General features: G+C 41.0%; 1 protein-coding gene across 2 annotated transcripts in view; it reads right to left on the bottom strand.

Moving 5' to 3' along the window:
* LMBRD1 (LMBR1 domain containing 1) overlaps window positions 1-24,194 on the bottom strand; it is a 136,138-nt gene that overhangs the window by 63,213 nt on the left and 48,731 nt on the right. For both annotated transcript variants that reach the window (XM_052651685.1, XM_052651686.1), the window contains exons 4-6: window positions 20,347-20,444; window positions 18,051-18,118; window positions 2,711-2,799 (exon numbers count right to left, since the gene is read on the bottom strand). In XM_052651685.1, the coding sequence (XP_052507645.1) occupies window positions 2,711-2,799; window positions 18,051-18,118; window positions 20,347-20,444 (255 nt within the window). The remainder of the gene's footprint in view (window positions 1-2,710; window positions 2,800-18,050; window positions 18,119-20,346; window positions 20,445-24,194) is intronic.

Raw genomic sequence — 24,194 nt, 5'->3', positions numbered from 1 at the left:
AACGGCAGCCCACCAGGCTCCCCCGTCCCTGGGATTCTCCAGGCAAGAACACTGGAGTGGGCTGCCATTTCCTTCTCCAATGCGTGAAAGTGAAAAGTGAAAGTGAAGTCGTTCAGTTGTGTCGGACTCTTAGCGACCCAATGGACTGCAGCCTTCCAGGCTCCTCCATCCATGGGATTTTCCAGGCAAGAGTACTGGAGTGGGGTGCCATTGCCTTCGCTGGAAATACTATGCTATCAAGTTATATTTAAGAAACCTCTTAAAGGAAGGGGCTTCCCTGGTGGCTCAGACAGTGAAGAGTCTGCCCACAATGCAGGAGACCCTGGTTCGATCCCTGGGTCAGGAAAATCACCTGGAAAAGGAAATGGCAACCCATTCCAGTCTTCTTGCCTGGAAAATCCCATGGGTGGAGAAGTTTGGTGGGCTACAGTCTATGGAGTCACACAGAGTCAGAGACAACTGAGACACTAACACTTTCACTTTCACTTTCAAGGAAGACCAAAGAGTGGGTTGTGAGAGTGACACTTTCAAATAAACATGCCAGATAATGCAATGAAGTACTATGTAAATCTGAATATTCTTAAATATTAAGAACATTTATATGTATATATTCTTAATCATTCTAATATTATTAAATATTACTCTAATATTCAAATTAGAATAATACTAATTGTTCTAGCTTTAATACAGTTTCTACTAGACCAGTATTGACCTAGTTTAAATGCAGGCCCTGTGGAACCAAATATAATTATTAAATTAATTCATTTTATCAATATCAAATAATAATAAAAATTAGAATGACCTACCTTATTAAAACTAACATCTTAGTTTTAAAATACAATACTTAGGGAGAACATATTACTGACAAGCTCAGAAACTGTGAGGCAGATTTTTAAGCCTCAGTTTTTTAAACTGTAATACTACATTTTACCAAATCAAAGACACTGATGCCGTTACTTTTTTGATCTTACTAGAAGTATCAACAAAAAGTATTCATACAACTAGGAGAGGCCTGGCATTTGGTTAATAGCAATTTTAAGGTATTTTCACTTATAAAACGCATCACAAAATCAGAGATATAAAAACATGTAAAAATATGCATCTTAGAACTGATAAAGAGGAGTGTTCTGCTAAGATATCTGGCCAATCAAAAAAATTAATATTACTAACAGTGATAAATAAAATGTACTCTAAAATATAGTGTTTAAGATTTGACATTTTTTAAATGGTAATTAAGACTAAAGAGATTACATCAAGTAATTACATAGGTAGCAATGCTACCTGTAGAACAATAATGCTACCTATATAATTACTGATTCAAGTTCTGTGTGTTATGTGTTAGTCACTCACTCGTGTTCGACTCTTTGCGACCCCATAGACTGTAGCCTGCCGGGTTCCTCTGTCCCTGGAGTTCTCTAGGCAAGAATATTGGGAAGGCCATTCCCTTCTCCAGGGGATCTTCCCAACCAGGGAAGGGTCTCCTGCATCACAGGCAGATTCTTTACTGTCTGAGCCACCAGGGATTCAAGTTATACTAGCATTCAAAGACCAGCAAAACTTAAAGAGAAAAATGTTCAGCGCAAAAAGGTAGTTACTCAAGAGACCTGAAAGAGTTAACTGCAGGACAAGAATCAATTTATTTCTCAGCAACAGACTCAGAGGCATAAATCCTGACATGCAGTATCATTAGATGCCAGGCCTGCTACTGTCTTCTTGCTGGTATCAGCAAGATGTTAATGGACCACAATTTACAAGATGAAATCTTAAGTGGAAAGCAAGAAAATTAAGAAGTTGTACAGCAAAGACTTTAAGACTTAGTTAATCATCATTTAATACTGTACCTAGGTAAAGAGAAAGAAGTGCTGATCAAAGAATGTACAGTACCATAAAAAGAATAAATATAAAAGCAGTGAGAATTTTCCACATTTATAAATTTTCTAGGTTTCTTTGAAAATAAAGTTACTATGTTCAAATGTACATGAAATTTTGAATAGCAAAATAACCATTCTTATTTGATAGCAGTTTCTAATACTAACTATATTTTTTAATGATAAAAAACTTTCTTAAACTGACTTCCTAAACCTGCTTTCTTTCCCCCTCTAAAAATGTAGGCTATGCTGATTAAGGCAAGGAAAGCTTTTGGAAAAGGGACTTCAAAATGTTTTGGTGAGGTAAATTTATAATAAAGTATCATTTCATCCACATAAAACCTCTGTAATTGGGGAGTTCTCTGGTGGTCCAGCAACTAGGACTCTGTGCTTCCACTGCAGGGGACACAGGCAAACAGAGCAAAAAAAAAAAAAAAAAACCTCTCCAATTAATATTCCACAAAAAATTACCTAATCAGGATCAAAGAGCAATATAAGGTTCTTTCAGTTTAAAGATAAAAACCAGTATCTAGCATATTTAACATATTACTCTATATTATCCTAAGTGAATTGAAGACCACACAGAAATTATAAAACCTTTACTGCTAAAATACTTTGAAGATCACCTTTTCTTTTCAACATGGTACTTTTATGAAGAAGTCAAGAGATTGGCTATATAACAGCTAGATGGATTCCTCATCTGCCTAGCATCCTTTAAACCATGAGTTAAGAGAATTATCAAGTTAAATTCTTAGCAGTGTAAAAACAGACACCTTCCAAAGACAGTCACAAGTATCATGAAATATGAATTACTATGGACTATTTTTTTAAAGAATACTTACGACTACTTCCAAGTTCTTCAAACAGGAACTTCACCTTTTCCCACTGTGTAGAATTTTTGTTATCAGGAAGATTCAATGGAACGAAAGCACTACAAAGGAGGAAGTAACTCTGCTTAATGGTTTTAAAGACAAAAGGTTGAATAAAAGGAAATGACCTGAAACTCCATTTCTAGTAATTTTTTTAAGGTGAGGTCAACGTTCCCCCTCAAAGAATTAGCAAATCCAATCTGCACCATGTACAGAGGGGTGTGAGAAGTTTCTCATCCATACATTTAATATATCACACATTTATTTTCATGATTTAGTTTCTATATTCAGTATAGTTTCCTTTGTAATCCTATGTATTTTATTTTTTGCATTTAAAGCTATTTTGTCCACAGCACAAAAAGGTTAAGAATCTCTTGTTAAATCAGAATAGAAGTCATGCTTTCAGTATATTTAAATGCATAAAAAAGAACAGAAGGAAAATACACTAGAATTAACAGTAAATATCTCATTGTAGAACTAGGGTGATGTTTACTTCCTCAGTATTTCTCTGGGTATTTCAAGATTCTATCTAATATATATAATGAAGTAGTTTCATTTACTTTTTAATCTACAACTGAAAAAAAGAGACAAACAAAGAAAAGCACTTCATAATCTAGCTCAGACACAAAACAAGAGACTAAAAAGCTGAGCACCCCCTTTAGATTGTGCATGTGAACTCTACCTCCTATCCAACATAATCTTAATTGCAAGCAAAGTGGTAAGATCTATTTTTTTGTAAAGGGGTAATACTGAATGAGTTCAGCAATATATTAAGATAATCATTCTGATAATGTATGCAAGTAAAACAAAGTAATTACTCTAATTAAAAAAATTTTTTAGACCATTGCTTGCAGGCAGATTCTTTACCAGCTGAGCTACAAGGGAACCCCAAGAATACTGGAGTGGGTAGCCTATCCCTTCTCCAGCAGACCTTCCTGACCCAGGAATCGAACTGGGGTTTCCTGCATTGCAGGTGGATTCGTTACCAATTGAACTATCAGGGAAACCCTTACTTGGTAAAACCGATACTTTTTATCCCTATAAAAAGATGAATCAGCAGACACAGCACAAGGTTATTTAAACTTCTATTTGCACTGACATCAATTTACTACACTCATCTCAATCTTTGAGACTTATTTCTCACTACTTTTACAGAGAAAATTGATTATCCATAAGGAAAGAGCAATACATGTAAAAAATTCATTGTTTGTTTCCCTGGTTATAAAATCAAAAACAATTAAAGAAAACCATTAAGATGGAATCAAAAATAAAGAACAGCTTATGCATAATATACTTCTATAACAACATTAACTTATATATTAGCACTTGAATAAAAATATAAATCAAGCCAGAAAATCTATATAACATTCTTCTATTTTATTCGGATGCAGTTTTTTCAGAGACATATATTTATATGGAAAAAATTGTACACGTATATTTTTGAAAAGTATACTTTGAAATTCTTAGTTGGAATACAGGGAAAAATTCTGTGTTGCACAAAATATCATCTCCAATACTATTAAGACAGAAATATGTATTACAAATATCTAAAAACAGCATTCCTACTTAGAATATTCAGTATCTATACCATTTTTATGTAACCAAAGGTTCTGTCCAGCGGGAAAAGAAAGTAATTAACTCTTGCTCTTCACACTTTCATGTTAAAGCTGCTAAATAGGGCTCTTAAACAATTTAAATATTTAGAGAAACTTGACGTGCCCAAAACCAAAAATTTTAAATGGCCCAAACTATTGTCAGAATGACTTCAGGAAGACACTTACTCTCAAACAACCAGCAGAGCCCTAACATCCCAGCACTGTTATCTTAGGCAGGACTAGAGCGAGCAGCTAAAGCATAGACCCTAAGCAGGCTCATCGACCGCCTTGCCCCAGGGCCATGTAATCCAGAAAGATATAGAATATCTCCTCATAAACTAAGAGCAACACAAGCAGAATCCAAGAGTTATAACTAAATATGTCTGTATGTCATGCGCGATAGTATTCACAACATTTAACAGTGAGTCTTGAGCTTCCCTGGTGGCTCAGATGGTAAAGAATCTGCCTGCAATGCAGGATACCCAGGTTTGATCCCTGGGTTGGAAGATCCCCTGGAGAAGGATGTGACTACCAACTCCAATATTCTTGACTGGAGAATTCCATAGACAGAGAAGCCTGGCGGGCTAGTCTGTCGGATGGCAAACAGTAAGACATGACTGAGAGACTTTCACTCACTTCCCATGGCAAAGGCATTCACAAGGCAATATACGCTGGCCTTGGTTCTGAAGACCTTGCTGAACCGGGATTTACCCTCTGACTGGGCCAAGGGTGCGGTAACTCAGGAGTAGCTGCTGACTTACGTGGAAACATCTCAATCTTTTAACAACCAGAAGGGGTCAAGCCATGTTCTCCAGTCAAATACCAGCCCCGCAGACAAAAACCTAGACAGAGACCTGCCGCACAAGCACCTCCTGACAGATGCAGAGGCCACTTTAGTAGGAAAAGCCCAGAATACAGACACATTCACTCTGATGGGGAGGCATTTACTGACATAGTTATATGCCTATCAGGCATTTACTGAATGGTGATGATACTAAAGAAACCCAAAGTGTAATGAGATTTGTGTGGTTGAAAGCTACAGATATTCTTAACCTCAGTCTCTCTCTCTCTTAAAAAAAAAAAAAAAGGATCCAGCAAACTGTTTGTATCTATTCTTTACTTAAACTCTTTTCCCATTTAGGTTACTATGGAACGTTGAGCCAAGTTCACTGTGCTGTACAGTAGGTCCCTGCTGGTTATCTATTTTAAATATAGTAGTGTATACACTAACTGAATCAATTTGCTGTAAACCTATAACACATCATTCTTAATCAACTATAAAGAAATGAATACAGAGAACCTCAACTTTCAAAGACACAATACAAGATCAAGCTAAGAACTGAAATCCTCATAAGATTATAAATTTCCTTTCTGCTCTTAACAACAGTAAAACTGCTTAGAAAAAATCTTCAACATCCAATCTGAGTGAATTAGCTTAATACAGATTATCTCTTCAGGAAGGGACAAAGGAAAGGCTAATGAATTTCAGTAGATATGAAATTGAAATCAGGAATTTAGCAAAACTGAAAATAAGATTTTTACCTCCTATACTCAATCACCAAGTCACATTTATCTTCCAAATTGCCTACCTGTTTGTTCCTCTCTGCTCTCTGTAACTACTCCAGTTCAGACTCTCACCTCCCACCTGAACGACGACAGTGGTAGTTAACTGACTGATCTTCCTACCCACCATTTGTCTCACTGACCAACTCCCAAAGGCCCCTTTCCATGCATCCTTCAGTGTTGCAAAAAATTCACACATATTTGCTGTCATGGATGCAAACACCAGTATATCCACACCTGCACTGCCTTTCAATTGCTCAGCAGGATAAAACTCAATGTCTTAAGCACTGTATGTAAGATCCAGAGCCCACCTATGTGGCTAAGCTCATGGTCTATCACTTAACAACACAAACACCTGAAATGCCATCTTACAATTTTTTCTTCTTTTGTACTGAAGGATCAAGAAGAGATGGAAGGAATACATGGAAGAACTGTACAAAAAAGATCTTAATGAACTGGATAACTATGATGGTGTGGTCAGTCAGCCAGAGCCAGACATTCTGGAGCATGAAGTCAAGCAGGCCTTAGGAAACTCTGCTGTTAATACACCTAGTGGATGCAACGGAATTCCAGTAGAACTATTCAAAACCCTAAAGGATGAAATTGCTTTTAAAAAGTGCTGCACTCAATATGTCAGCAAATCTGGAAGACCCAGCGGTGGTCACAGGACAGAAGGGTAGCACCACAGAATGTTCTAACCATTGGACAATTGCACTCCTCTCCCATGCTAGTACGGTCATGCTTAAAATCTTGCATACCAGGCTTCAGCATTACATGAACCAAGAACTCCCAGACATCCAAGCTGGGTTTAGAAAAGGCAGAGGAACCAGAGATTAAAATTGCCAACATTTGCTGGATCATAAAGAAAGCAAGGGAATTCCAGAAAAACATCTACCTGTTTCATTGACTACGCTAAAGTCTTTGACTGTGTGGATCATAACAAAATGTGGAAAGCTTTTACAGATGGGAATACCAGACCATCTTACCTGTCTCCTGAGAAATCTGTATGCAGGTCAAGAAGCAACAGTTTGAACCCTGAATGGAAAAACTGATTGGTTCAGGACTGAGAAAGGAGTACCACAAGGCTGTCGGCTGTCACCCTGTTTATTTAACCTACATGCTGAAAACATCATAAGAGATGCCGGGCCGGATGAGTCATAAGCTGGAATCAAGATAGGCAGGAGAAACATCAACAACCTCAGACATGTGGATGATACCACTCTAATGGCAGAAAGCAAAGAGGAACTAAAGAACATCTTGATGAGGGTGAAGGAGGAGAGTGAAAGAGCCAGCTTAAAACTAAATATTACAAAAACTAAGATCATGGCATCTGGCCCCATTACTTCATGACAAACAGAAGGGGAAAAGGTTGAAGCAGTGACAGATTTCCTCTTCTTGCGCTCCAAAGTCAGTGGATGGTGACTGCAGCCATGAAATCAGAAAATGATTGCTTCTTGGCAGGAAAGCTATGATAAACCTAGACAGTGTGTTGAAAAGCAGAGACATTATTTTGCCAACAAAGGTCTATATAGTCAAGGCTGTGGTCTTCCCAGTGGTCATGTACAGATGTGAGAATTGGGCCATAAAGAAGGCAGAACACCGAAGAATTGATGCCTTTGAACTGTGGAGCTGGAGAAGACTCCTGAGAGTACCTTGGACTGCAAGGAGATCAAACCAGTCAACCTTAAGGGAAACTAACCCTGAATACTCGTTGGAAGGACCGATGCTGAAGCTGAAGCTCCAGTATTTTGGTCACCTGATGGAACAGCCAACTCACTGGAAAAGTCTCTGATGCTGGGAAAAATTTGAGGGCAGAAGGAGAAGAGGGCATCAGAGGATGAGATGGCTGGATGGCATCATGCAATGGACATGAACTTGGGCAAACTTCAGGAAATGGTGAGGGACAGGGAGCCCTGGCATGCGACAGGGTCGCAAAGAGTCAGACACAACTGGAGACTGGACAACAACGACTGGGGGAGGGAGGATTTAAATTCACATTCCACTTTTTATATCCTTCTTTAACTATTCCATGCTAACTTACCATATGGAATAGACTCAATTGTGTCCTGTCCCCCTCAAATTACTATGTTGAAGTGCTAAGTCCCCATGTGAATGGTACCTGGATACAAGGTCCCAAGGGCGACTCTCTGACCTGATGGGACTGATGTCCTTGTAGGGAGAAGAACAGACACCAGAGCTCGCTGGTGGCCAGCAGAGAGGAAAAGCCGTAGGAAGACACAGTGAGAAGGCGGCCATCTGGAAGCCAAGGAGAGAACTCCCACCAGACACCAAACCTGCTGATACTAATTTTAGACTCTCAGCCTCCGGAACTATAAGAAGTAAGTGTCCACTGTTGAAGCTAGCAAGCCTGTTGTATTCTGCTAAGACAGCTCAAGTAGGTGGCTAAGTGGTAAACAATCCACCTGCTAAAGCAGGAGATGTAGAAGACATGGGTTCAGACTCTGGGTCAGGAAAATCCTCTGGAGAAGGACATGGCAGCCCACTTCAGTATTCTTGGCTGGAAACTTCCATGGACAGAGGAGCCTGGTGTGCTATAGTCCATGGGACTGAAAAGAGCTGGACACAACTCTGCAGGCATGTACATTATTCCCAGCCCAAGTAGACTAATACAGATATTGGCACTATGAAGCAGGTGTCTACTTTGTAACAAATACCTAAACATGTGCATGTGATTCTGGAGCTCAGTGATAGGGAAAGACCTAAAGACACTGGAGGCTGCATGCCAGAGAAAGTCTAAACTGCCCTGAACGGACTACTGATAAAAATGTGGATGTTAAAGGCAACTCTGGTGAGAACTCAGGAAGAAAAGAGTGTTTTAGAGAAAGCCTCTATCATCTTAGAGAAGACATACAAGCTGTGAGAATGCTGTTAGAAATATGGACACAAAAGGTCATTCTGAGGAAATCTCAGCTAGCGATGAAGAATATGTTAATGGAAACTGAAAGAAAGGAGATCATTATTAGAAAGTGACAAACAGCTTGGCTGAATAGTTTTATAGTGCTTTATGGAAGGCAGAACTACTCGTAAGAGATAAGACTGGATATTTAGCTGTGGAAAATTCTAAGCAAAGTGCTGGAAGGAGCAGGTTGGTTTCTCCATACCATTTATAGTAAAATGCAAGAGAGAGAGATAAGCAAAAAGGAACCATCCTTTTGAAAACACTGAGAAGGCACCTTCTAAGAGCTTGGCTGAACAATCACTTGTCAAGGAGATTAGTACGGGTGGAAACCATCGATTTAATCAGCTGTCTCACAGAAGACAGGAATAGACAGGGTGACACCAGCAGAGACACAGTCAACCTGAACTAAGGTAAGGGAGCACAGATGAAACACAATAAGGGAAAGCTCTGAGACTCGAGATTCGTCAGGATGGGGTCACAGAGTTATTTAGCAGAGAATATTTTTCATCCTTCAAGAAAGACCCCAAAGGCACTTCAGTTACCATCAGGGCTGCCGCTCCTACTAGACTAGAGGGCAAACCTGCTTCCTCCCTAATTTCAGAAGACAGGGTCCTCTGCTCAGTTTAGCTGCTAGGGAGCTGATGCAGAGTCAAGGGGGCAGGACCAACACCCAGCATCAGGGGGTGGGGCAGGGCAGGGCTGCGGAGGGCTGGGGCAGTGACCCATCCCTCGGTGGGCCTGGAGGGCAAAGCACCCATCAAAGATGATGATTATTCCTGAGCCTTAAGATCTAAGGGACTCTGCCTTGCTAGGTTCTGAACTGGTTTGGCACATTCACATTTCCTTTCTGGTGTCTCCCTTTAGGATGGAAATGCCTGTCCTGTGCCTGTCCCACCACTGTGTCTGGAAGCGCATAACCTGTCCTGTTGCACAGGTTCACTGCTGGGCAAGGGTTCCAACCAGGATGAGTCTTCAGGTCTCACCTACACCTGATCTAGATGACATTCAGATGAGACCCAAGACGCAGATTCCATGCTGGGTTAAGACTTTGGGGCCTTGCTGGGATGAGGTAAGTGCATTTTGCATGTGAGAAAAACATGGATTTTGGGGAAGGCAAAGAACAGAGTGCTGTAGACTGACTTTGTCCCCACAAAATCAATGCTGAAGCCTCAATCACCAACAGGATGGTATGTGGATACAGGGCCTGTAGGGAGGTTCAGTCAGTTCAGTTCAGAGGTTCAGTCCTGTCTGACTCTTTGCAACCCCAAGGACTGCAGCACGCCAGGCTTCCCTGTCAAGCACCGACACCCAGGGCTTGCTCAAACTCAAGTCCATCGAGTCAGTGATGCCATCCAACCATCTCATCCACTGTCGTTCCCTCCTCCTCCTGCCCTCAATCTTTCCCAGCATCAGGGTCTTTTTCAATGAAGACAGTTCTTTGCATCAGGTGGCCAAAGTATTGGAGTTTCAGCTTCAGCAACAGTCCTTCCAATGAATATTCAGGGTTGATTTCCCTTAGGATTGACTGGTTGGATGTCCTTGCAGTCCAAGGGACTCTCAAGAGTCTTTTCCAACACCACAGTTCAAAAGCATCAGTTCTTTGACTATCAGTTTTCTTTAGGGTCCAACTCTCACAATCATACGTGACTAATGGAAAAACCACAGCTTTGACTAGATGGACCTTTGTCAGCAAACCAATGTCTAGGGCTTCCCTGGTGGCTCAGAGGTTAAAGCGTCTGCCTACAATGCGGGAGACCTGGGTTCGATCCCTGGGTCGGGAAGATCCCCTGGAGAAGGAAATGGCAACCCACTCCAGTATTCTTGCCTGGAGAATCCCATGGACGGAGGATCCTGGTAGGCTACAGTCCACAGGGTCACAAAGAGTTGGACTTGACTGAGCGACTTCATTTTTTTTTTTTTTTGAACATTCTTTGGCATTGCCTTTCTTTGGGATAGGAATGAAAACTGACCTTTTCCAGTCCTGTGGCCACTGATGAGTTTCCCAAATTTGCTGGTATGTTGAGTACAGAACTTTAACAGTGTCATCTTTCAGGATTTGAAACAGCTCAACTGGAATTCCATCACCTCCACTTGCTTTGTTCATAGTGATGCTTCCTAAGGCCTCCTTGACATCGGACTCCAGGATGTCTGGCTCTAGGTGAGTGATCACACCATCGTGATTATCTTGGTCGCGAAGATCTTTTTTGTACAGTTCTTCTGTGTATTCTTGCCACCTCTTCTTAATATCTTCTGCTTCTGTTAGGTCCATATTGTTTCTGTCCTTTATTGAGCCCATCTTTGCATGAAATGTTCCCTTGGTATCTCTAACTTTCTTGAAGAAATCTCTGGTCTTTCCCATTCTATTGTTTTCCTCTATTTCTTTGCATTAATCGCTGAGGAAGGCTTTCTTCTCTCTCCTTGCTACTCTTTGGAACTCTGCATTGAGATGTGTATATCTTTCCCTTTCTCCTTTGCTTTTCGCTTCTCTTCTTTTCACAGCTATTTGTAAGGCCTCCTCAGACAACCATTTTGCCTTTTCGCATTTCTTTTTCTTGAGGATGGTCTTGATCATCGTCTCCTGTACAATGTCACGAACCTCAATCCATAGTTCTAATCCCTTGAATCTATTTCTCACTTCCACCATATAATCATAAGGGATTTGATTTAGGTCATGCCTAAATGGTCTAGTAGTTTTCCCTACTTTCTTCAATTTAAGTCTGAATTTGGCAATAACGATTCATGATCTGAGCCACAGTCAGCTCCCAGTCTTGTTTTGGCTGACTGTACAGACCTTCTCCATCTTTGGCTGTGAAGAATAAAATCAATCTGATTTCACTGTTGACCGTCTGGTGATGTCCATGTGTAGAGTCACCTCTTGTGTCGTTGGAAAAGGGTGTTTGCTATGACCAGTGCGTAGGGAGGTAACTAAAGTTAAATGAGGTCATACACTGGGACCCTAGCCAATGGGCATGATGTCCCTTGAGAAGAGGAAGAGTCCCTGGAGACATGCTGCCCCGTGAAGCACAAGGAAAGACCATGTGAGGGCACCATGGGAAGGAGACTACTATCGTCTCCGAGCGGCCTCATCAGAAACCAAACTTGCCTGCACCCTGATCATGACCTCAGGGTCTAGAACTGCGAGAAAATAAAACGCCTGCTGTTCACAGCCGTGTGAGCAGACTAGTACAGGTAACCCTGAAACAGTGTGTGGGATTGGTGGTGCCAACCCTCTAGGCGATCACAACTTGAGTCTGACTTACACTCGTCCTCAGATAGGTGTTCCCTCCACACTCACGATCCTCAGCACCCCAGTTCCACATCCACTTATTAACCAACCTCACAGGACTGCAGGGCTGGCGACTGCAGAAACCCATGTGTAAGTGAACCACACAGCTCAAATCCATTCAAGGGCAAACCGTACATTACAGCTGCTATCCACCATTTTCCTTTATGTAGTCTGCTGACCAATTTCCACTTCACCAAATTCTGATTAAAAGATTAATTCCTTTTAGGTCTTACCTGATTCTGTAAAGCAGAATTTGCTACCCCACCATCAGGCTCTGGCATCGGTCTCTCATCAGAGTCCTTAAACACAGTAACTCAAGTATCTATCTGCAGCTCTTTGCACGTGAACTGTGAGGAGAGTTCACAACCCTTCATCCTTATTCCTAAGACTGCACAACCCACAAGGGCTCCAATGGTGTTAGCTGCATGACCTGCTTAAACCTAGACCACATTTTGGCCAAAAAATTATCTACTGTTTTATCAAAAACAAGTTCATCACTTAACAAAAACTAGAGTGCGTCACCTTCAAGAGTTTCAGGAAATGCAGCCCATCACTTACCCTAATGCCCCTCCTGCAGACACACACAGGGTAAGGAGATAACCGGACAGCACTGTGTGTCCTCCAGTCACAAGCTTCTGGCTAGTGAACTAGAGGAGCCCACACCCTCCCCGCACATCAGGGGCCTCAGGAGATGTCCTACCGCAAACATGCAGGAGGAAACAAAAGCCCGTCAGAGAGGGACACTTTCATTTGCCCCAAAACCAGTGCACCGACCTGGAACTCCTTCCACTCGCATCCCTCAGACAAAAGGAGGAAACGCCCTTGCCTGCACCGCCATCACAGCTGCCTACTGTCTGAGAGCTCTGCACACCCTTCCTTCTCACTTGCTACTCACCTGCCAGTCAAGGCTTTCAGTGTAAGCACAAAAGGGTTCCAGGACTGAGAAAGGAGGGAGGCAGCACACCGAGTAGTGAGTGGCAATCATCGACCTCACTTCCCACATGTTACAAAGGATAAAGCTCTAGTTCTCACTGCATGTTGCTACTGAAGAAGAGACTATTGAGTTTCCTATGGCCTGACCTGGTGGCCTACTCCACATCCTTCCTGAAGGCTAAGACTGCCCATGAACCATGCGAGCTCGTGAGGATCCCTCAGCAAACCTGCTCCTCCTCCAGATCTGCCTGTGGATGACAGGGTCACCCTTCCCGTGGAGTAAAGAACCTGGCCTTGCCCAAAGCGAGGTCTGAATTTTGCCCACGATTCTGGCATGTCATCCAGGTCATACCCAACAGGGCATCTGTTTTCAGGACAGGGGCTGGCCATACCCAGCTTCATGTGATAGGCCAGAAAGACCATCATGCAATTCAGCATGGAGGTGAGATAACCATGCAGGCAATTACAGGCTATCAGTCACTCAGACGTGCTACAATAAAAACGCCACGCGAGCTTCCCTTGTGGGAAATACAAGCAGCCCCCCAGCATTTTGAAAGTTCACTTTATTCCATTTCACTTTTCTGAAAGAACTACATTAGTACCTATTTTCACTAGGTCAAAGAAATCTGAAAAGAAAACTGTCAATTGTATGAAGACAGGCAAAAGGCAAAGACAATATCAGAGTTGGTTTTGGAGTCTGTTTTACAGAGGCAGTGCACACCCTGAGCAGAGAGTGACACCACCCAGTTCTTCCCCGGGAACCACACTCAGCGTCTCAGCATCCAGCCACCACAACCCTGACCTGGGTCTGTGGGCATCTGTGCTCTATCTGGTTTATTTTGTGCCTCCGTGAGCAAGATGGGTCCTCAGGGAATTGTTCCTTCCCTTTATGCCATTTCAGTTTAGGAAAGGTTTCCGAGCAACCCTCTAGTTTGGGACGGTGGGGAATCTGTACTCCACACGTGTTGTCACACACGGAAGCCAGAGGACAACAGTCACCTCACATCTGGAATCTTCCCAGACTCTGTCCTATGCATCTCTCAAGACGCTGATTTTAATCTGTCTTCTTTACCTGTAATAAATGGTAAGTGAAGTGAAGTCACTCAGTCGTGTCTGACTTTTTGCGACCCCATGGACTGTAGCCTATCAGGCTCCTCCGTACATGGGATTTCCCAGGTAAGATTACTGGAGTGGGGTGCCATTTCCTTCTCCAGTTATCTTCCCAACCCACGGATCGAATCTGGGTCTCCTGCATTGCGGGCAGACACTTCACGTTCTGAACCACCAGGGAAGTCCTTGGTAACCATGGATATAATTGCTTTCAGTGAGTTCTGTGAATCCTTCTAGAGAATTACCATAGCTGAGGGTGGTTTTAGGAACCCTGAAACAGCTTGCGGTTTATTTCAGAGGTGAGAGGAGTGCTCCTTGAAGTCTGCAGTTGGGCTAAATCCAGGCGCATCTATCTTCCTTTCCTCCTCATCTCATACCCTCCATGCCTGCCCTGTGAGAAACCCCTGCCAGCTCTCTCTCCAAACCACAGGCAGGAGCTCCTCACTGCTGCAACCATCCTGTCTGGGTGACTGCAAGAGCTCCTAACAGACAGCAAGTTTCTAGCCTGACCACCACAAAGTCAACTCTCAATACACCATCCAGGAATCTGCGGAATGTCAGATCATGTCACTCCATGAGCAAACGCCCTCAGCAACTCCCCGCTCCCTGAGGACGAATGTCACAATGCTGCCAATGCCCCCAGGCCCTGCTCAGGCAGCTCTGACCCCTCCTCTGCACCGTGGCTGGGCCCAGCCCATCCACTCTGCTTGGTTCAGAAGGCACTAGAGGCACTCCTGCCCCGGGCTCACCGACCTTTCCTCTGGGTAGAGAACTTTGCGCTGCCCTCCCCTCACACACACACGCACAGCTGGGCTCCCTACCTCCTCCAAGGGTCTCCTCATCCTGCCTTCTCGGGTCACACCCCCAACACGGCCTAGTCTTTCCTTTCTTTCTCTGCTCTCCTAACCCCCTGCAAAGAACCAATAAACTGCAGAAGAAACTTCAGAATCTGTTTTGTCTGGGAAAGATATCCTGGCTACTATGAAGATTTGTGATTTCACTGAGGGTTCTCAGTCATGTTCGCAATAAGGAGCTAGCAGACTACTGAGGGCTCATGTGTGTAAATAAAGTTTCACTGGCACTCAGTCATGCCCTTTGGTTTATGCACTGTCTGTGACTTACTGCAGAGCTATAGGAGGAGAGCTGAGCACTGCTACATGGACTACCTGGTCCACTAACCTGAAATACTATCTACCCTTTAAGAAAAGTTTGCTGATCTCTATTCTAGGTAATTTAGATTTACAGATAAGGGACCCCCAACTCTGACAAAGCAAATTCACATAACTAGATCTGGCTTGACTTAGAAAGCCAAAAACGACTTTAAAAATGTATTTAAGAGCTCAAATAAATAACAAAACCACTAGAACACATCCTTTCAACAAGTGGAAAATACAGGGCCTCCTACAGCTGACATGGAAAAGGTCACATCTCTTCCAACAGTGACAATAACTCAGGAACAAGTTGATAAGGGCTCACAGCGTCCAGTATGCAAAGAGGATTACACAGGTGAGAAAGAAGTCCAACAGTTACCCTGAAACCACAACTTTGACAGTAGTTATATTGTGTTGTGGTTAGAACTGCATGATGCATGACCTGTATGTAGGAAAAGCTTAAATGGCGAGGACTCGACTCAGCAAACAGAGCTCTGGGGCTTCTGCAAACAACAGATTTAGCAGTGACAGACAGCTACATGACTTTCTGTAGATGGACTTTATGAAACTAAAGACCACCTCTGAGCCAGGGCTATGGGAGACTTCTTACCATAGCTGTTAGTTGTATCACAGGTGGATTTAAGAATCACTTAAGAAACCCCAACCCATAATATTAATTCACTAAGTGTTTTTCCTCTCTAAATTTAATGTTAGTATCTACAGATGGAATTGTATCTACAACCTAGTGCCTCTTATTCCTGAATTCAGAGTGGTAATTTTGAAAGTGTGAAATTTGATTATGTGGGTTTCCCCTGCCAGAATGGAACTGGTTCCTTCAAGTCTTCCTAGGGTCCTGCTACCTGTCATGTTACCCAGTGATGGACGTTTTCACCTTTCTCTGACCTCCACCCTGTCGTCAGTGTACCTTATAGTAAACACAGTGGAGCCAGAGTCCTAAAGTCCTGCTGATATAAAGTCCTTCTGTTCTAATTATACAAAATCATCTATCTTGGCCACATCAGCCATGGAGTGAGGTCACATTAATTTAGGAATCTGAGACCAATGATTTTGCTTTTTCTTAAATCTTTAGAGAGCAAATGAAGCAAAATTACAGTGGGAAGGAGAAAGTGGCTTCTCATGGTACTCTGTTTTTTTTTTTCATTTTTATTTTTAAAGACTACTTCACAAGATGCAGCTTCTGCAGAAACCAACATGACAAATGACATGTCTTAGGAGTCTTACGTTGGTAGGAATCTGATTCTGGTTCCTTTTCGGGAATGAGTTGGGCAGCATACAGGCACAAAAAGACAGAAGTTTGAAATCTTCAGTTCTAAGGTTTTTTTAATGATTCCAAACTCACTGTTTATCCTGGGGATCTTAAAATAATTTCCCTCACAGAAATTATTTCATTACTGCTTCTACAGCAAATGCATGCTTTTTATAATTCACTGGTCTTCAGGAACTGAGGTTCTATGCTGTCTCACTTCAATTTTTAAAGCCCATTTATCATCTCTGAAACCTTTCTGTTTGCTTGGTTCTGGCTGTACTTGGAGTCATACTGATTCCTGTGATCACGCCCACAACTTGACCTAGAGAGGCAGGCCTTCTTTTTTTAGCCTTAGAGTGTTCCATGTACACGCACATGCTCTTTGGCACACCTAGGTGTTTGTGTGTATGTGTTAGTTGCTCAGTCATGTCCGACTCTTTGCAACCCCATATACTGTAGCCCACCAGTCTCCCCTGTCCATGGGATTCTCCAGGCAAGGATACTGGAGTGGGCTGCCATTCCCCTTCTCCACAGGATCTTCCCAACCCACGGATCGAACCAGGGTCTCCCACATTGCAGGGAGATTCTTCACCGTCTAAGCCACCAGGAAAGGCTATTAAGTGTTTAAAGTTGAATAAATGAATAAGAATGCTGCTGGAAAAGAAAATCAAGATCTATTTTAACAATGATAAATGTCTTCCATTAACAGGGACAAATGTTTTCCAAAATGAGATTTTTTAATGTATTAAAAAATATAAAAAACTTACTGATATAAGTTTATAAAAATGTATGGAAAAAGAACTAAGAAAGAACTCATTAGAAATTCCCTGGTGGTCCAATGATTAGGATTCCATGCTCTCACTGCCGAGGGCCTGGGTTCGATCCCTGATCAAGATACTAAAATGCCACAAGCTGCCCAGCATGGCCAAGAAAGGGAGGGAAAGAGAGACTGAAGGAGGGAAGCAGGAAGAATAAAAGAGAGACAGAGAAAGAAAAAAAAGAAAGAACTTGTTGACAAAGATTAATTCAAAGTTTTAAAGACTGATGCATCAAATCTGAAAAGAGGCACAGACAAGGATTTTTCATTAGTGTTGTTTACAAAAATGGAAAAACTGCAAACATCATAAATGTCCAAGTAGCCATCACTAGAAGACCAGCCAAATAAATTGTTATATCCTAAGAAGGGAATGCAGTACACACAAAAATGATGCATCTATCCTGAAGAGATGCCTGCAATATATTAACCAGTGATTACCAACAATCACATAAAAAGTAGTCACATTTGGGTAAAATTACAACACAGAGGGTATATGGGAGGAGGAGCTTTCTGCATATATTTGAACACATTAAAAAATATCTAGACAGAACAATGTAGTGGCTATTGATTGTTGGTAGTCTGCTCTCTTAAGATTTTCTTGATTTTCTTTCTTGGACTTTTATTAATGAGCCCTTATTACTATTTTCAGGAAAAGAAAAATCAAAACTTACCCAACTAAAAGAAGAAGTGCACAAATCACAACAAATCCCAAAGTATACTTTAGTGCCATCTTAACTTGCTAGATGTCAAAGGAAAAAAAAACACTCCATTTAGTAAAACTTTTAAAATATAAAGTATTCTTGCTAGAGTGTAACAGTATTTTCATGTTCAATATACATTTATATTCAACTGTACAAAGTTCCTCTTTATTGAAAAACAATGTATATAATACATCTTAAGTATCTTTCACACTATACTAGATTTTTTAAATCTTTTCAATGATTAGATCTCATGAAAAGGTAGTATACCTAAAATATAATGAATTCTTTCTGGGAGACTTAACAGTAATTAATTTACTTTAATAAATACCAGAATATTTAATAAAATGTTTCTCAAAATAGGGAGCAATCAGAATCTACAATGCCCATACCCCAATTCATCAAAATGGGTTAAGTAATAATTAAGCAACAAATATTTAATTTATATGTTTGGATATATATATAATATATAAAACATATACTTATAAAAATTTATTTTACAAATATGCATAAACATATATAAAGTACATGCCATGCCAGGACTGTTTCTAAGAACTTTACATATGTTAAACTCATTTCATACTTACAGCACCCCTGACATAGGCACTCCCATCCCTGCTTCAGAGATAAGGAAACTGTGGCCCAGAGGTAAAATAATTTACCATATGTCACTGAGGTGCCAAGGGATTAAACAAGGACTTGAAACCAAGAACTCAGTTCTTTAAAGTCTGTGCTTTCCTTAGTACGCATAATATAAACCAAAGTTTAACAAAAACACAAACTAGACACTCTAAATACATGGAAAGAAAAGTTAATCTCAAAGGAAAAGCTACATCAGTGAGAAAAGAAAACAGGACTTGTCTCTCGGCCTAATGAAATCTCTAAAATAATCACCTTTTAAAATGTAACTTTATGCTTCATATGATAAATTCTTATTCACAAAGGAGTTGAGACAGTCTTTAGGAAAATACCTAAGGTAAAGTTAAGGAGGGTCAACCACAGGGGATGGGGAAGATGCACTTGAGAAGCAGTGAAGAGAGGAAGCACCTGCTCATCCCGTTTTCAACAGCAAATCTGTGACTCGCCACTCTACCTTACACACCCTGGGTTTTCAAATACAGAATTACACAGTATCTGCAGATAATAATTCAATTTTCTTTATAAATACTTAAACACTTTTTCCTCTAACAAATTGCACTGACTACCACTTTGGGAATCATTTAAAATATTGCTGATGTACTTTGCTAACGATCTTAACGCAAATGCTGTAAAGTTTTAATAAGCACGGCTATGCCTAATGCTGGCTTTCGAGTGAATATATTTGCTTCTGTATTTAAATGTTACAGAGCAAAAACAAGTTATGAAACAAATTCCTGTAACTCAATAAAAAGACAAAATAAATTTATTCTTTTATGCTGTTTTTCCCTTAAATTAGAAATAAAGTGTTCAATTTTGGCAAATATCTTTCAACATACAATTTCTTCTAGGACCTATTAAATTACTATATATTAATAGAAGTGCTGGTTCTAAACCACCAATGCATTCCTGAGACAGGCCCAACTCAGTCATATACTATATTAACGTGCTTTTAAGATACTCCTGAATTCTCCCTGCTAATGTTTCAGTGAAGAGTTTTATACCAAGCCTTCAGTGCCCTTGGTCTGCAGGTTTGGACATGCACGTGTGCTCTACTGACCAGCTTTCTGTATTGGTATTACTGTGGGATCAGTAAGGACAGCCTGCGAGTCCTCCTTTCCGTCTTAGAACACAGGTCAGCAAACCACATCCTGTGGGCCACACGCAGCCCCTCCTACCTCACATCACACTCACTGTACACTGGCCTTACGCAGAAGTAAGTTTGCTGACCCAGCTGCAGAACTGCTCGAGAACAACCGTCACAAGTACCCTGTGACTCCTGGGCCCTGGAGTATAGTTAGTTTGACCCGGGGTGTGCTGCAGGTATAAAATGCACTCTAAATTTCACAGAATGTGAAAAAAAGTAACATCTCATTAAAAAACGTTTTTGACTATCTGAAATAATACTTCGAACATATAATACTAAATACAATGTGTCATGAAAAGTAATTTTAATTGTTCTTTCTACTTATTTTATTGTGGCTACTAGAAAATTTTAAAGTCACATGTGGATTACACTGTATTTCTATGAGACAACACTGCTCGAGAATTAATTCAAAGTCACATTATTTGAAAACAGGAAGAAATAATCCCTTTCCCCCTAAATTGAGACCTCTAAAATAAAGCTACTTACAGTGCATTTACCAGTATCATCCTCATCCTTTTCTTCATAGTAGAAGTAGACAAAAGGGATCCAGAAGAACACACAGAATAATATAACAGAATATAAGGCTGCAGAAAGAATGAGATGAGATATAATAAAAACACACCAACTTAACACACGTTTCAAACATATAGGTACACACACTCCAAATTCACTCCCCTATCTGACTCCTAGGCCTGCAACTTGATATGTATGTGTAATATCCAAATCAACCTTTTCTGAACCCTGTTTCATGAAGTCAACACCATTATTATCACATAGCAAATCATAATTCAAGTTAACTTTGGGGCAATTTTTAACAATCATGATACTAAATGTGTCAATAAATTGTAGCCTCTAACATCTCAGGTCTTAAGATGTACACACCACAGTACTAAGAACTTTCTGTGAACGATCTTATGTAAATAAACTTTAACTTTTATATTCTTTCCAACTCAATACTGAGTACAGCTGACACATTTGCCAGTCGCTAAAGTTAAAGAAACAGCTGTAACTGATATGATCCTTTTGTTGCAAATAATTTGCCCAATCTATGTCTAGAAGGAGAATAGAGGGGCAGAAGAGGAGATGGTTAGATGGTATCATCCACTCAATGAGCACGAATCCGAGCAAACTCCACATGACGAAGGACAGGGAAGCCTGGCATCACGACAAGTCAGACATGACCCAGAGACTGAGCAAGAGCTTAAAATATGCGATGTTATGAAACTGACCTTATGAAAATAAAACTCAGGACAGAGAAAATGCAAGAAACAGTAAAATCAGATTCAAAGTTAAGTGATATGAAGTTCTATTTATCTGCTTTAAAATAACATTAGATTTGAGATACTTTCAACCAGTAGTCAATCAAAGTATTGTTTTTAATTCAACATAGAAGTTGAAATTTCAACAGCTATAGATACAGTATTTAATATAAAAACAACATAAACAATTTTTCAGTCTCAAGAAACCTAAGAAATCTGTGTATTTACATTTATTTTCATACACTACTTCATGGGAAATAGTGAATATGAAATTATATAAAGGAACCACAGGATGAGGATCATTATACTCCTTTATCCAAAAAAAGTATTATTAAAGGTTTGTTAGTAATATATAATACTTAAATTACTAACAAATTAAAACTATTGTTAGTAATTATAATAAAGCTAAATTAGTCATTCTTTTGGGAAGAATGACTGTATAAATTACAGAATTTTTAAACATGATCTAAATAGCAGCTAGCACTGTTTCATTTTTCTGGAAGTCACTTATGAAACAGCCCCCACTAAATGCAACATAGTTAAAAAAAAAAAAAAAACTCAGAACAAACCAGACTCTAAATAACTGATAGAAAGGTCAGAGTTAATTTATACTGCCCAATCACAACATGACTGTCAGCATACTGAATTTTGGCACTACAAATACTTTGTGACATCTATGCAGCCTCTTAATATTATAAGAAACTAAAAATGACAGTAAATATTGAAGGGTAATGAATACTGACGTTTCTACTATAAACCAGAGAATAGCCAGAATTAACATTTTTATTACAAATCTAAGAGCCAGTGGAAATAAACAAGTTTCAAGAAAGTACCAAAATACTGGCTGGACCATGAAGAAGGATGAGCTCTGAAGAACTGACGCTTTTGAACTATGGTGTTGGAGAAGACTCTTTAGAGTCCTGCGGATTGCAAGGAGATCAAACCAGTCAATCCTAAAGGAAATCAGTCCTGAATATTCACTGGAAGGACTGATGCTGAAGCTCCAATATTTGATCACCTGATGCAAAGAGCCAACTCACTGGAAAAGATCCTGATGCTGGGAAAGATTGAGGGCAGGAGGAAAAGGGGACGACAGCGGATGAGATGGTGGGATGGCATCACCGACTCAATGGATGTGAGTTTGAGCAAACTCCAGGAGATATGAAGGACAGGGAAGCCTGGCGTGCTACAAAGAGTCAGACAGAACTGAGTAACTGACCAACAAAAAGCTTCAAACACTTAAACATACAAGGGAAAGTACTATACATCACCCTAAACACTATATCAGTATTAGAACTGAAATAATGAAATAATTTGTTAAGAATGGGAAAAACCCTAAATTATAACAGAGTTTATTGGGCTGATAGCCATATGCCAAGCTTGATAAACTGACAGATGCAGTGAGGTCTGGCTTCAGCCTCAGCATGTCCGTGTGTCTACTGCTTGGTGGCCTTGGCCTTGACAGGCACAGAGCCCAATGACTATTTCATAAGCATTCCCAATATTCAGTGGCCAATAAGCATGATTAACAAGGTGCTCATCACTATTCCCTGGTGGCTCAGACAGTAAAGAGTCTGCCTACAATGAAGGAGACCTGGGTTCAATCCCTGGGTCAGAAAGATCTCCTGCAGAAGGCAACGGCAACCCACTCCAATATTCTTGCCTGGAAAATCCCATCGATGGAGGAGCCTGGGAGGCTACAGTCCCCGGGGTCAAAAAGAGTAGGACAAGGCTGAGCAACTTCACTTTCTTTACTTTCATAATTACTAGTCATTAGGGAGATGCAAACTAAGCCCATGAGAGGCTACAGACCCCAGAATGGCTACAATTAAACCGACAATACCAAGTATTGACAAGAATGCAGAACAACATACTTTTCCATGCTTTCCAAGAGGGACTATATAAGCACAACCCTGTGGAGAACTGTCTAGCGGTTTCTCACCAAGTTAACACATACCCACCATATACCCAGACAGCTCCACTCCCCCAGCAATGAAGTGCGGCGGCACTTGCAAAGTCTTTCTGCCCAGAGAAGCCTACCTGAGGGGCAGAGTCCAGGGTTCTTACCGGTGATTTATAATGCAGGCACAACTGCCTGAGTAACCAGTTAAGATTACCACAAGTACTCCAAGAAGGACAGCAGCTGCACCATAAGTCACAGCACAAACAATCTAAACAAGCTGGACTGCATGATTCTGTATTCAGCAGTATATATCCACTGATCAATTAGGACTATCAGGTGACAGCCAAGGGCCAGGTTTCCAGGTCAAGGGTCAGCCACATAAGCAGGTCCCCCTGAAGATATGTGAGAGGGAAACTATCGAGTCTGATTCACAACAAGAAAGTTGACAGCAATATTATTAATAGTGATCAAAACCTGGAAATGACCCAAATGCCCATCCACAGGTGAACAGATAAGCTGAGTGGTACAGTCATACAAACGGCAATAAAAGAGGAAAAACTATGAATACCTGTGATAAGGATGGACCTCACAGACCTTAGGCTGAATAAAACAGCATAGACACTGGAAGATGTGCACCTTCTGAAAGCCGCTCAGTCACGTCCGACTCGTTGTGACCCCACGGATACAGTCCATGGGATTCTCCAGGCCAGAATACTGGAGTGGGTAGCCTTTCCCTTCTCCAGGGGATCTTTCCAACCCAGGGATCAAACCCAGGTCTCTCACATTGCAGGCGGATTCTTTACCAGCTGAGCCACAGAGAAGCCAACACCTTCTAGTACCTTCTAGTACATCTTACAGAAGTTCCAGAACTAGCAAAACTGGCTTATTATGAAGCAAGTCAAAAAAGTATTTGAGGGCAGCTACTGACTATAAAGAGACATGAAGATGAACAGCAACCAAAAATCTCATACGCTGCTGGTAAGAATATCCAGAACAAGTTTCTAGGAACTGACACCTGAGGAAGGAAGTGGGGAAAAAACACAGTTCTGAAGAGACTCTAGGATACTGGTCCGTGCAGGGCTGCCCTGACACCACATCCTAAGCCATTTGCTTGTGATCGGACTGCTCTTTCTCAGTGTCGTTCAAAAAGATTTTTTCCTTTAGCATGTAAA

The sequence above is a fragment of the Budorcas taxicolor genome, chromosome 14 (assembly GCF_023091745.1).
Source record: "Budorcas taxicolor isolate Tak-1 chromosome 14, Takin1.1, whole genome shotgun sequence".
Taxonomy (NCBI): domain Eukaryota; kingdom Metazoa; phylum Chordata; class Mammalia; order Artiodactyla; family Bovidae; genus Budorcas; species Budorcas taxicolor.
This window is presented reverse-complemented; position numbering and strand designations above follow the sequence as displayed.